The sequence below is a fragment of the Macrotis lagotis genome, chromosome 1 (assembly GCF_037893015.1).
Source record: "Macrotis lagotis isolate mMagLag1 chromosome 1, bilby.v1.9.chrom.fasta, whole genome shotgun sequence".
In the NCBI taxonomy this organism is placed as follows: Eukaryota; Metazoa; Chordata; class Mammalia; order Peramelemorphia; family Peramelidae; genus Macrotis; species Macrotis lagotis.
Window position 1 is genome coordinate 290,797,271 of NC_133658.1, and position 13,204 is coordinate 290,810,474.

Genomic DNA, 13,204 nt, shown 5'->3' on the forward strand with positions numbered 1-13,204 from the left:
ATTGGTCATTGTTGCAAGGGTTGTGGGAAATCTGGAACACTAATACATTGTTGGTGGAGCTGTGAACTCATCCAGCCTTTCTGGAGAGCAGTCTAGAACTATGCCCAGAGAGCAACAAAAATGTGTATACCCTTTGATCCAGCAATACCACTACTGGGCCTATACCCTGAAGAGATGATGAAAAAGGGTAAAAACATCACTTGTACAAAAATATTCATAGCAGCCCTGTTTGTGGTGGCAAAGAATTGGAAATCAAGTAAATGTCCTTCAATTGGGGAATGGCTTAGCAAACTGGTATAAGTATATCATGGAACACTACTGTTCTATTAGAAACCATGAGGAGAGGTAGCTAGGTGGCGCAGTAGATAGAGCACTGGCCTTGGAGTCAGGAGTACCTGAGTTCAAATCTGGTCTCAGACACTTAATAATTACCTAGCTTTGTGGCCTTGGGCAAGCCACTTAACCCCATTTGCCTTGCAAAAACCTAAAAAAAATAGAAATTCAGGAAAGCCTGGAGGGATTTGCATGAACTGATACTGAGCGAGATGAGCAGAACCAGAAAAATATTGTACACCCTAACAGCAACATGGGGGTGATGATCAACCTTGATGAACTTGCTCATTCCATCAGTGCAACAATCAGGGACAATTTGGGGCTATCTGTGATGGAGAATACTACCTGTATCCAGAAGAAAACATAGGTGGCTCCATCAGCCAGCACCACACCATCCATATTTGTACTATCGATTACAGCAAATGGAGTTTTGAGAACTGTGGACAAATTTGTTTACCTTGGCAGTTTCCTTTCCAAGGAGGTACACATTGACAATGAGGTCGACACTCATATTTCCAGAGCTAGCTCAGTATTTATTTGGGAGACTCCAAAAGAAAGTGTGGGAGAGAAGAGGTATTAGAGTGATTACTAAACTGAAGGTCTACAGAGCTGTTGTGTTGATCTCATTGCTCTATGCCTGTGAAACCTGGATAGTCTACCAGCACCATGTCAGGAAACTGAATTGCTTCCATTCAAATTGTCTTAGGAAGATTCTGAAGATCACTTGACAGGAGAAGATATCAGACACTGAGGTCCTTTCTTGAGCTAAACTGCCTAGCATTCCAACCTTATTACAGAGAGTGCAATTATGATAGACTGGACACGTTGTTTAGGCAGTGCACTTGCCAAAAAGAATTCTTTTAAGGAGAACTCACACAAGGCAAGCAATCACAAGGGGATCAGAAGAAGTGATACGGAGACACCCTGAAGGTCTCATTGAAGACTTTTAGAATTGATTGTATAGTTTGGAAGACACTGGTACATGACTTCCCAGCATGGCATGCCCTCATCAGTGAGGGGGCTGCACTCTGTGAGGAAGACAGAATTGAAGCAGCTCAAAGAAAACACAATATCCATAAGTTTAGAGTACCCACCCCAGGTGACCACATGAACTATTTGCGCCCAACCTGTGGTAGAGCATTCCAAGCTCGTATTGGTTTGATCAGCTACAGTTGGACACGCTGTCATTTGTCTCAAACCTAGTGATATCATTTTGGTCTTCAATTATGAAGGACAAGAACCATTTCCTTATAATATTAAATGTGTGTGTATGTGCACGTGCATGTATATATTTTTTTGTATTCTTTTTGCCTTTGACTAGTTGAGATGAGGGAAGTTCCAGTCCCATCAACCCTTTCCATCCTCTCTCCTCTTTGTATAGTCTTCTACATACCCTGACATGTAATATAATTTTTCCATATCGTCTTCTCTATCTCTCCCTTCCCATTTCTTCTTTGAAGATCATCAAGATAATTAGATTTCCTCTAAAACTCCCCATGATGTGGAGGTGGTGATCGATCTTAATGGACTTGCTCATTTCATCAGTGTAATAATCAGGGACAATTTTAGGGTGTCTGCAATGGAGAATACCATCTGTATCCAAAGAAAGAACTGTGGAATTTAAAGACCAAAGACCTTCAATTAAAAAAAAAAAGTTGTCTTATGTACTACATAATTTTGCTCTCTCTCATATTTTCTTCTTTCCTCAAGGATATGATTTTTCTCTCAACACATTCAATTTTGATCATTGTATAGCATGAAAACAATGTAAAAATTATCAGACTGCCTTCTGTGAGGGGGTGAGGGGAGGGAAAGGAGGGTGGGAGAAAATTGTAAAATGCAAAAACTTTACCAAAAAAATGATAGGTAGAAACTACTATTGTATATAATTGGAAAACAAATAAAATATTTATATTAAAATTTAAAAGAACAACTCATGACAATATTGGTTCAGAAGGGATACCTGTATTATATCGTCTCTTCATATTAGAATGTAAACATTTTATCCATATGTAGTCCCTGATGATTGTTCTGTCATGTCTACCTTTTTGTTGCTATGTAAGTTGCTATGTAACTCTGGTCTTTTCATCTGAAATGCTTGTAATTCTCTATTTCATTAAAAATTCATTTTCTCTCCTAAAGGATTATAATCATTTTTTCTAGGTAATATTTTAAGTCTATATTTGTCTTCTGGAACAATATATTCTAAGACCTCCACTCTTCTAAAGTAGTGGCAGCTAAATCTTGTGGGATTTTGATTGTCTCTGCAGTACTCAAATTTTTTCTGACTGCTTATAGTACTTTCTCTATGAACAGGAAATTCTAGGTTATGGTTGCTATGTTCCTTGGAGTTTTCATTCTATGGTTTCTTTCAGGATGTACCAGAAGATACAATTTTTTTTTAAAGAAGATTCTATTTTTACTTTTCCTTCTGGTTCCTCAGAGATCTAGGCAGTTTAAAAAAAATAATAATTTCTTGAAATGTTATGTCTAAGTTCTTTTTTTTGGTCACAATTCTCAGGTAGTTCAATGATTCTTAAATTATCTTTTCTTGATCTATTTTCTAGTTTCATGTTTTTGCTATGAAATCTCTTTTTTATTTATTTTTTTATTATTAAAGACATTATTTGAGTTTTACAATCTCCCCCCCCATCTTACTCCCCCCCCCCCATGGAAAGCAATCTGTCAGTCTTTACTCTTTCCATGTTGTACCTTGATCCAAATTGAGTGTGATGAGAGAGAAATCATATCCTTAAGGAAGAGACAAGAAGTCTAAGAGGTACAAGATCAGACAATAAGATATCTGTTTTTTTTCTAAATTAAAGGGAATAGTCCTTGAACTTTGTTCAAACTCCATAGCTCTTTACTGAATACAGATGGCACTCTACTTTGTAGACAGCCCAAAATTGTTCCCGATTGTTGCACTGATGGAATGAGCGAGTTGAACATCACCCCCATGTTGCTGTTGGGGTGTACAGTGTTTTTCTGGTTCTGCTCATCTCACTCAGCATCAGTTCATGCAAATCCCTCCAGGCTTCCCTGAAATCCCATCCTTCCTGGTTTCTAATAGAACAATAGTGTTCCATGACATATATATACCACAGTTTGCTAAGCCATTCCCCAATTGAAGGACATGTACTTGATTTCCAATTCTTTGCCACCACAAACAGGGCTGCTATGAATACTTTTATACAAATAATGTTTTTACCCTTTTTCATCATCTCTTCATTGTATAGACCCAGTAGTGGTATTGCTGGGTTCTTTTTTTTATTTTTTTGGTAAGGCAATGGGGTTAAGTGACTTGCCCAAGGTCACACAGCTAGGCAATTATTAAGGTCTGAGGCCAGATTTGAACTCAGGTCCTCTTGGCTCCAGGGCTGGTGCTCTATCACTGTGCCACCTAACTGCCCCTCCCACAAATCTTTTAACTTTGACTAACTAGTTCTTGCTTTCACAGATAGAGAGACAGAGGGAGATATAGATATATATTTTATTTAAGGCAATGGGGTTAAGTGGCTTGCCCAAGGCCACACAGCTAGGTAATTACTAAGTGTCTGAGGCTAGATTTGAACTCAGGTACTCCTGGTTCCAGGGCCAGTGCTCTATATACTGTGCCACCTAACTGCAGTACTTATTTTCTTATGGAATCTTTGGCTTCCATCTTGATATTACTATTTTTCAGGAAGTTGGTTGCTTGGGCAAGGCCTTTTTTAAAACCACTTTTCTTAAACTGTAAATTCCCTTTCCACTTCCTTCTTTTTTTTCCTCTCAAACTCTGGTTTCATTTAGAAAAAGTTTTGAAAACAAAACACAAACAATTCTTGCTTTATTTCTTCCAGAAATTCTAGTTTAATCTGCCCAAGCTTAGTTTTTCTTTGAGGTTTTGCTTGTTAATGTTTTAAAGTAATTTTATTCTTCTAAGTCTGTTCTTTGAACATCCCTGTCACAATAATAGTTTTTTCGGGGGAAGGGGGGAAATTTTTTTTGTTTGTTTGCTTATTCTTCCTGATTTTCGACTTGATATTAAGGCCAAACTATGGTCTTCTAGAAGGATTGTCTGAGAAGGTCCTGATATTGTTTTCTTGAGGTACTAAGTAGTTTGTAATTCAGGATCTCTGTAAGAGTTTTAGCTAGAAATCAGGAAACTTCCAGTGTTCCCAAAGCTGTGAGATCAAGATCAAAGCCTCATTGCTGTTCTACAGCTCTAAGTTCTGCAAGTTTCTGAACTGGGTTGGATTTGAGCTACAAACTTGTGAGCTTTCTCCAACTGAAGTTCCAGTAGAATGCTGCTAGACTTGGCCACTCTGAACACTGAAAAGTTCTGTTGGTTTAGAGTGTGATAGAATTTATGGTTTCCCTTTGGTCTGGGATTCCTAACCTGGGTATTATTCTGTAGGCTGAAAGCACACAGTTGCTGTTTGATTCTACCCTGAGTGCTCTTCACTGCAGAATGTCACTCTGACGATCAGATTCTTTTCTCAGTCCTCCCTGGATCTGTGACCTGGAACTGGATAGTGAGTAATAGTTGCAATTTGACACTTGTTGGAATACTCTATGCTGCACCTGGACTTCTTCTTGCCTTGGTCCATTGCCTTTCCTGTGCTCCAAGTGGTTAAGATTCTGCCAAACATCATTCTTATTCTCCACAAAGCTCTCCTCTTGACCTGGTTAGAAAAATTATGGTGTTTCCCCCTGTATTTTCTGAACAGAATGCTTTTTGGTGCATGGAGGAGCTGGGGTATATGGGTTTGTTAAATTTCTTCTTACTATTTCACCATCTTCTTCCAACTATTTTTTCCTTTAAATATTGCTCTCCCAGACCTCATAAATCTTTTTAATTCTCCAAGGAGTTGGTTTTTTCCTCCAGAAAGTGTATTTTTTTTTTTAAATTTCATTTAAAATTTTTTTGTTTTTAGGATTTTGCAAGGCAAATGGGGTTAAGTGGCTTGCCCAAGGCCACACAGCTAGGTAATTATTAAGTGTCTGAGGCCGGATTTGAACTCAGGTACTCCTGACTCCAGGGCCAGTGCTCTATCCAATGTGCTACCTAGCCACCTCTATCTTATATTTTTAAAATTTTTTTTTATTTTCAGTTCCAGATTCTCTTACTTCCATACCCCACCACCACTCTTTGAGAAGGTAAGAAATACAATATCCACTATCCATATGAAACATGCAAACCATATTTCTACAATAGCCACGTTACAAAAAAAAAAGGCAAGACAAAGAAGGAAAAATGGGAAAAAAAACTTCAATCTGCACTCAGGGCTTCTTTCTATGGAGGTGGATTTTTCATCCTGAGTACTTCAGAATTGTTTTGGATCACTGTATTGATCAGAGGACCTGACATTTCACATTGATCATCACTTCAATATTGCAAGCAATATTCTCCTGGTTCTACTCACTTCACTTTATATCAATTCATATAAATCTTCACAAGGTTTTCTGAAACTATTTGGCTCATTATTTCTTCCAGGACAAAAGTATTTCAAGCCAATCATGTACCACAACATATTTCCCCATTTGATAAGCATTCCATCAATTTCTATTTCTTTACCATCACAAAAACAGTTGTTGTCATTAATATTTTTGTACATAAGGCTCATTTTCCCTTTTCTTTGATCTCTTTGGGACACAAACCCAGTAGAGCACTATTGTTGCGTCAAAGGGTACATTACAGTTTTATATTGTACATAATTCCAAACTGTTCTCCAGAATTGGTGGATCAGTTGATAATTCTACCAACAGTGCATTACAGTCCCTATTTTTTCCAAATTCCCTTTAGCATTTGTCATTTTCCTTTTCTGTCTTATTAGACAATCTAATAAGTATAAGATAGCAACTCAGAGTTGTTTTAATTTGCATTTCTCTAATTCTTAATGGGTCAGAGAATTTTTTCATGTGGCTACTGATAGTTAAGTTTCTTCTGAAAAATGCTTATTCATATCTTTTGATCATTTATCAATTGAGAAAAAACTGGCTCAGTTTTCCATATATTTGAGAAATGAGACCTTCATCAGAGAAATCTGCAGTAATTCCCAACCTCAGATTCCTACTGTCTTTCTAATTTTGGTTTCAATGGTTTTATTTGTGAAAAAATTTTTAATTTTAATAGAAAAAATTATCCATTTTACCTCCTGTGATCTTATCTCTTTTCTGGTTATGAATTCTTCTCTTACCTATAGATCCAGACAGGTAATTTTTTTCCTATACTCCCCTAACTGGTTTAGGATATCACCTTTAATTTATGGCTAAATAATAAACTCATTTAGCTTCCCAAAGATTCTTAAACAGTGTTGGTTTAACTAACAAAATGTGGAGGCTTAGCCGAGAGAAGGCTGCATTGCTAAAATTTGCAGAGATCAGTCACCTGGTGTGAAAAACTGTCTGGCTAACACCCAGGGCTGTAGCTATCACTATTTTGGGTAGAAATCTTGAAAGGGGAGAGAATTACATTCTTAGAGGTCCAGACAGTCCCAGACCACTTTATCTTTAGAGGAGAAAGGGCAAAAGTATCCTATAAAGGAATCTTTATTCTTCTTATATTAATTCTACCTTCAGTAACAAAGTAACTTAAGTTTTACTGCAGATGTCAGTAATATAGAATACAAGCCTGCAGATCACAGACATCTTTCTGAAGCAAAGAAAAAAATTCCACTGAAATAACCCATTATCATTTCCTCTGCTGGTTCAAGTATAATGACTGACCTTGTTTAGTAAAAGTTCACACATTTCTCTGAGAGCAACATAATATATACAATGTTGCTTCTACTAAACATCCTGCCTGCATACTGGGAAACATTACAATCATATCACCAAATAACATACAATAAACCTTTTGATATCTAATATATATTTCTTCACTTGCCCTCAAGTACTTAACTCAGAAATAAAATGCAAACTAAAATTTTCCCTACTGAGGACTGAACTCTTGTTAGGTTATGATAACCTGGTTGGAAAATAAAACATGGGAATGTTGTAGTCTGAAATCTGTAATTCACACTATCCCATTTTATGAACAAACCTTCAAGAAGCTGATCACAATATGCCTTTTCTCTTTATTACCAATCTAACAACGTTGTGAGAATAATATTTTGTAGAGCTAGAGCTAAAGTATAGAAGAGCTAAATATGACCCACTGATATTTTATTCCAATTGGGTCTCCAATGGATTCTCTTGATGCAAACCACACAGCATATCTTCAAAGTTAAAACAAACAGATTGCATCAGCAAGAAGGAGTAAGTTAGAATTATAATAGCATCTCAAAGATCTCAATAAGTAACTTGGGAAGTTTCAACAACTTCCCTGCTTCACATTTCTCTTCTCACTCATTCTGGTCTATGTACAAATGATAAAAGTAATGAAATAGGCAAAGAGTTGGCTGGTCATACTACAGAGAGCTATCCTTCAAAGGATCTGTGGATTAGTTCATCAATAGCCATCTGTTATTCCTCTTGCTATTAGAAAGTAATAAAAAATGCACTTACAGTGAAATGGGCAAAGTTTTAAAACGATTCAGTTACTAGATTTGCTATAATAGTTGTCACTGTAAGTTGTTCAGTTATTTTCCAGTCATGTCCAATTCTCTGTGCCATTTGGTGTTCTCGTGGCAAAGATAATGGATAAGGTAAACAGGATTACATGACTTGTCCAGGGTCACACAGCCAGCAGTGTCTGAGGCCAAATTTGAACTCAGGTTATTTCTGACTATTATTTGAATCAAAATGGAACATTTTTCAAATGATTCAAATAATAGATAAACTATAATAATTATCATTGCTAAAGCTGGTAGGTGAAGAACAGATTTCCAGGATAGAATCTCAGAACTGCTGTGTTAGAAGAAGCGTTATTGGTTATCTACTCCATCAACATTCCCTAATGTCTCCACTTTAAAAATGAGAATAAGGCCCAGAGAGCATTAAGCAACTTTCTCAAGGTCACATACAATAGATTAGAATCTAGATCTCTTAACTCTCACTCAGTCTGATGATCTGAATTTCACAAAACTTCAACCAATACTTACCATAGTTATTTCTATAACCAAACACAGAATGTCCTCTGGATATAAATGTAGCTTGGTATAGTTAAGAGATTACTAAATCAGATTTCAATTCTCCTGCTTCCACTTCTCATAACAAATCAAATCAATAGGCAGCAAGAGGTTAACAGTAGCCTTGAGAATGGTAGACTGGAAGCAGAACTTTAAGGAGACCACTTCCTAGCTGTGGCAAAGAAACTCAGCATGTGCTCCCCTACCACTCTTAGAAATAATCCAGATCACCATGAATATGCATGCTAAATGTAAAGGCTACTGAATCTAGTAATTAAAATTGCATTCAATACTTTTTAACTTACTGAATTTTTAATGACAAGTTCCATTACTGAAAATTAGAAACACCTTTGAATCTCAGCCCAGAGAAAGACAATGAAAGAAGAGGGGAAGGGGGGACTAAAACTGAAAATCTGTGTTACTCACAATTATGCCATCATTATATATTCTCATAGGGAGACATCATATTTGGTTTGGTAGTTTAATAACTGCATAATAAGGCAACAATTCCTCTATCTGAAATCAGGAACAGAAAGGATTTCCATCCAGTGGAATGGATGAAATAAGGCTTTCCTTTGAAATACTCACAAATATCAACAGACTACATCACAGGAATGACAGTCATAGGAACTTTGAGAGCAAAATTTCACAAAAGGAGGTAGGAGAGAAACCACATAGGAAAAATGTATCAGAGGAAAACCTCAAAAACTGTGAAGCAAGATCAGGTCAGAGGAAAGGAAGGAGTGGAGAGCACTGAACAAATCAGAATTCAAAGGACCTGATATTTGTCACAAAGAAGTCTTTGTGACACCCACAAAAGGGTTGAGCCCTCAGAAGGGCTCTTCACTTCAAACAAAGTCCAAATCTGGACATCCAGTAAAACTGCAGAGTGCTTATAGGTAATAATCTACTTATGCCAGGGATAAATACTAGGCTTTTGATTAGCTGTGGGGTGCCCACAGACTCATGTAGGAAATTCTCCACTAATGGGTACAGAAAACTAGTAGTCTGCTTGAAACTAATCTGTCCACTTGAGGGAACTGGCATAAGAGATAGGGAATATTAGAATCCACTAGCAAAATATAATTATGTTTTGATACAATGCTACAACTGCTCTATTCCCTTAAAAAATTTAACTATTTTTGTTGTTTTAATTCTCTTCACTTATAGGGTGCTCTATGTTCTAGCCAAAATGGACTACTAGCTGTTACCTACTACTTCTTGCTTCTGTGTATTTACCTAGGACCATCTCTCATACGTAAAATACATCCCTTCTTTTCTTTTCTTTTTAAATTTTATTTAAGGCATTGGGGTTAAGTAACTTGCCAAGGTCACACAGCTAGGTAATTATTAAGTGTCTGAGGCTGAATTTGAACTCAGGTCCTCCTGACTCCAGGGCCAATGCTCTATCCAGTATGCCACCTAGCTGCCCAAAATTAATTTGAGATTAATCTAATCTTTTTTTGGCAAGGCAATGGATTTAAGTGACTTGACCAAGGTCATACAGCTAGATAGTTATAAAGTGTCTGGGAGCAGATCCTTCTTTTCTGACTATGTCCTTGTGTTACAAGTTCATAGGTGATGTGACTAGAAAAGGATGACTAAGGAAACAAATTTAAATTCCCAAGCACAGTTTTATTAAGTAACACATGCCAAACTACAGAACAAATTGGGACCTGTCACTTTCCTTAGATTTGGCACTGCTGAGTACCAAGATGAAGTCAGTGTGGTTCACTCAATTCCCACTAACCACTTGGTGTTCTAATTCCCTCAATTTCCTAGATGACATGAATAGATTTTTGCCTCAGTTTACAGGCTTTTTGTTATTCTTTCCAGATGAAAGGGCTCTCATGCTTCTCAGATTTTTTAGAGCATTCAGGATCAGCTGCATTCTTTGCTCCCCCCCACATTCTAACCTGACTTATAGTTCCCCTGTATCCAAAAGAAAACATCAATGTCTGAAAAGCTGGGATAAGGTCACTGTGAGATAGTTGCATACTCAGAGTTTTACATCTAGTAGGTTCTTAACAGATATTTCTTGAATTGAATTGACCTCAAGCCCTTCTCAAGGATGAAATTCTGGATGCTTCTAGCTTGAGTTATTTCTAGGATATTAAGACAGAAGCAATCTATAAATGACATTTCCCTCATCGAATGGGGGGAAATAATAATTCTGGGTTACTTCTTCATAAAAAAATTGTATTTAGCCTTTTCAGTCTCTTTCAGATGAATACAGATCACACTGATAACCTGAACCTGAATTCAGGCCTTTTCTGTAGTGCCAACTCTAATAAAAAAAAAAAATCATAGAATTCTTTCAACAAAGGAATTCTTAGTAACTAGAATTATTATTATTTTTTTTTTTGGCAAGGCAATGGGGTTGAGTGGCTTGCCCAAGGCCACACAGCTAGGTAATTATTATGTGTCTGAGGTTGGATTTGAACTCAGGTAACTCCTGACTCCAAGGCCAGTGCTCTATCCACTGCGCCATCTAGCCGCCCCATTGTAACTAGGGCAAAAACTCACTAAAAATGATCAAAGGTAGTCAAATAATTTCTGAATGGCTTACAGAAGTCATTTAAAATTATTTAGCAGAATAACTCTGGTGGTTAGTACCATTTTATCTAAAGTGTAAAAGGAGACACCATGAGTACAGTACAAATGATAACTCAGATATACCTCAGTCCATGTTTCTCAGACTCTTTCTATTCATATCAACTGTGAATTTGCGAGAACATATTATCTCACTCTAAACTTCTTCTCTGACCACTGATGCCCTTGCACCATCTATTACATGAACATTCACACTTTTTTCCTAAGGTATCTATTATCACATCTACACTTCTACCCGTCAAAAAGTGGCAAAGGGAAACAAATTCCAGATGTTGAGAGAAATTCAAGAAATTCAAGTTTCATCATACATGAGTTAAGAAACTTATAGTCAGTAAATGTTTGCTCCAGCATTATTACTCAGTAACAGGGCAAGTGGAATAAAAAAATTCACAATGCCATTTCTCAACTCTCTACTCCAATGCACTATTTTTTTAATATTAATTTGAAGTTGCAACCTGAAAATACATTATAGAGATGATAGTTTCTTCTTTCATTTGTTGCCAGAGAGATAAGGTCTAATTTAAATTCTGTCAGTATGGTGGATTGCAGATGCTACTGCTTATTAAATTGACTCTAGTTTGTGGGTCTCTTACAGGAAAGTCATTTACTAGGATTTTGCTAATTCTGCAAATATATTTCCTGTAACTGTCATATGTGCTTCTCCTCATTGCTGGTTCATTCAGAATCAAATGAGAGAAAAATGGTTGTCTTTAGAAAAGAGTGGTATAATATTGACCCATGAATACAGCACACCCTTTAAATTATTTTTCCTAGTAGTGGTAATAAATATAAAGGAGTTATCATATATTGTAATCCTTTGGATAACATATAATCATGCATGGGCTGTTTTTTATCACTTAAAGTACAAAAGTCAAAATACTTCCAACATTGCATGCAAAGAACTTCTGGCACATAGCAAGCATTTCATAAATGCTTGTTAATCTGACAAGTAAAATAAAAGAGAATATAAATATGACTGCTTTCTGGCTAACCCCCCACAAATCCACAAATCAACCATGTTCCAGCATACAACATGTAAGTATGGATTACCATCTGATGTACCTTCTGAGTTCTATACTTTTTACTTCCCTAAAGACTAACAAGATCCTGTTCCTTTTTTTAAAATCCTACAAACTGGGGGCGGCTAGGTGGCACACTGGACAGAGCACTGGCCCTGGAGTCAGGAGGACCTGAGTTCAAATTTGACCTTAGACACTTAGACACCTAGCTGTGTGGCCTTGGGCAAGCCACTTAACACCCTTTGCCTTGCAAAAAAAAAAAAATCCTACAAACTGGAATTCAGCTCAGAATTACTTCCATTATGAAATGAAAGCCTTAAAGCTTTCTATATGTAACAGAAAGGTCCCACTTTAAGAGTCATAGCTCATAACTTCATAATGACAAGTGGAATTTGTAAATAAGGAAGAGTAGAAATTTAGTGCCAGCAACACTATTGAATTTTCAGTGACCACTCTTAAAGACAGAAGTTGAAGTGGCCTACCACCCATTCACAAAGGTTTTGAACTTACCAAGTGTCCAAGAACATTACAAGTCCTGACTGTCATTAGGAACACATTAATTACTAAAAGAAACTACTAGCCTAAACATGTTAACTCTTCTTACAAGTATGGCAGTTACTTCAAACTACTAAGGTCTGAACATTTATTTCTTTCTTTCTGTCAAATACTGAGGAAATTTACCTCTGGAGCACCTAAACATGTTAACTCAGTCTACCCAATTCAACCAGGTGTTTTTATCCAATGAGGATTGAGATGGACAAATAAGGAGAAGAAAACAAAGATTTTTTTTTTAGAGAAGAGGATAAAGATTCCTTACACAGATTCCATTTCCAAATCATCATCTTCCTGAGATAGCTGCAGATAGGGATTATCAGATGCTGGGCGGAATTTATAGCCAGTTAAAACAAAGAACACCAGAGTTGCCATTTCATCCAGGAGCTGCAAATTGAAAGACATGCCCCCATAAAGGAATTAGCCAAGACTAAACTTAGAACAGAAATGGAATTAAAGTAACACATCCAATCCCCTCTCCCACATTTAGTTTGTGTTCTTTTATTGGATATAGTTTTATTGGGACTCTAACTTTTAGTACTATTCTAAGAAGATGAATTTAGAAGTAAGAACATGAGGTATACTTTTTTAAGGAAAATAAATCTTCCTCATAATTGTTTGGCAGTTCCAAATAGT

The 13,204-nt window shown here is 36.7% G+C and overlaps 1 protein-coding gene across 5 annotated transcripts in view; it reads right to left on the reverse strand.

Annotated features, from left to right (window-relative positions):
- Window positions 1-13,204, reverse strand: part of GPR107 (G protein-coupled receptor 107) — a 147,378-nt gene that overhangs the window by 46,007 nt on the left and 88,167 nt on the right. For all 5 annotated transcript variants that reach the window (XM_074210951.1, XM_074210953.1, XM_074210949.1 and 2 more), the window contains exon 17: window positions 12,834-12,955. In XM_074210951.1, the coding sequence (XP_074067052.1) occupies window positions 12,834-12,955 (122 nt within the window). The remainder of the gene's footprint in view (window positions 1-12,833; window positions 12,956-13,204) is intronic.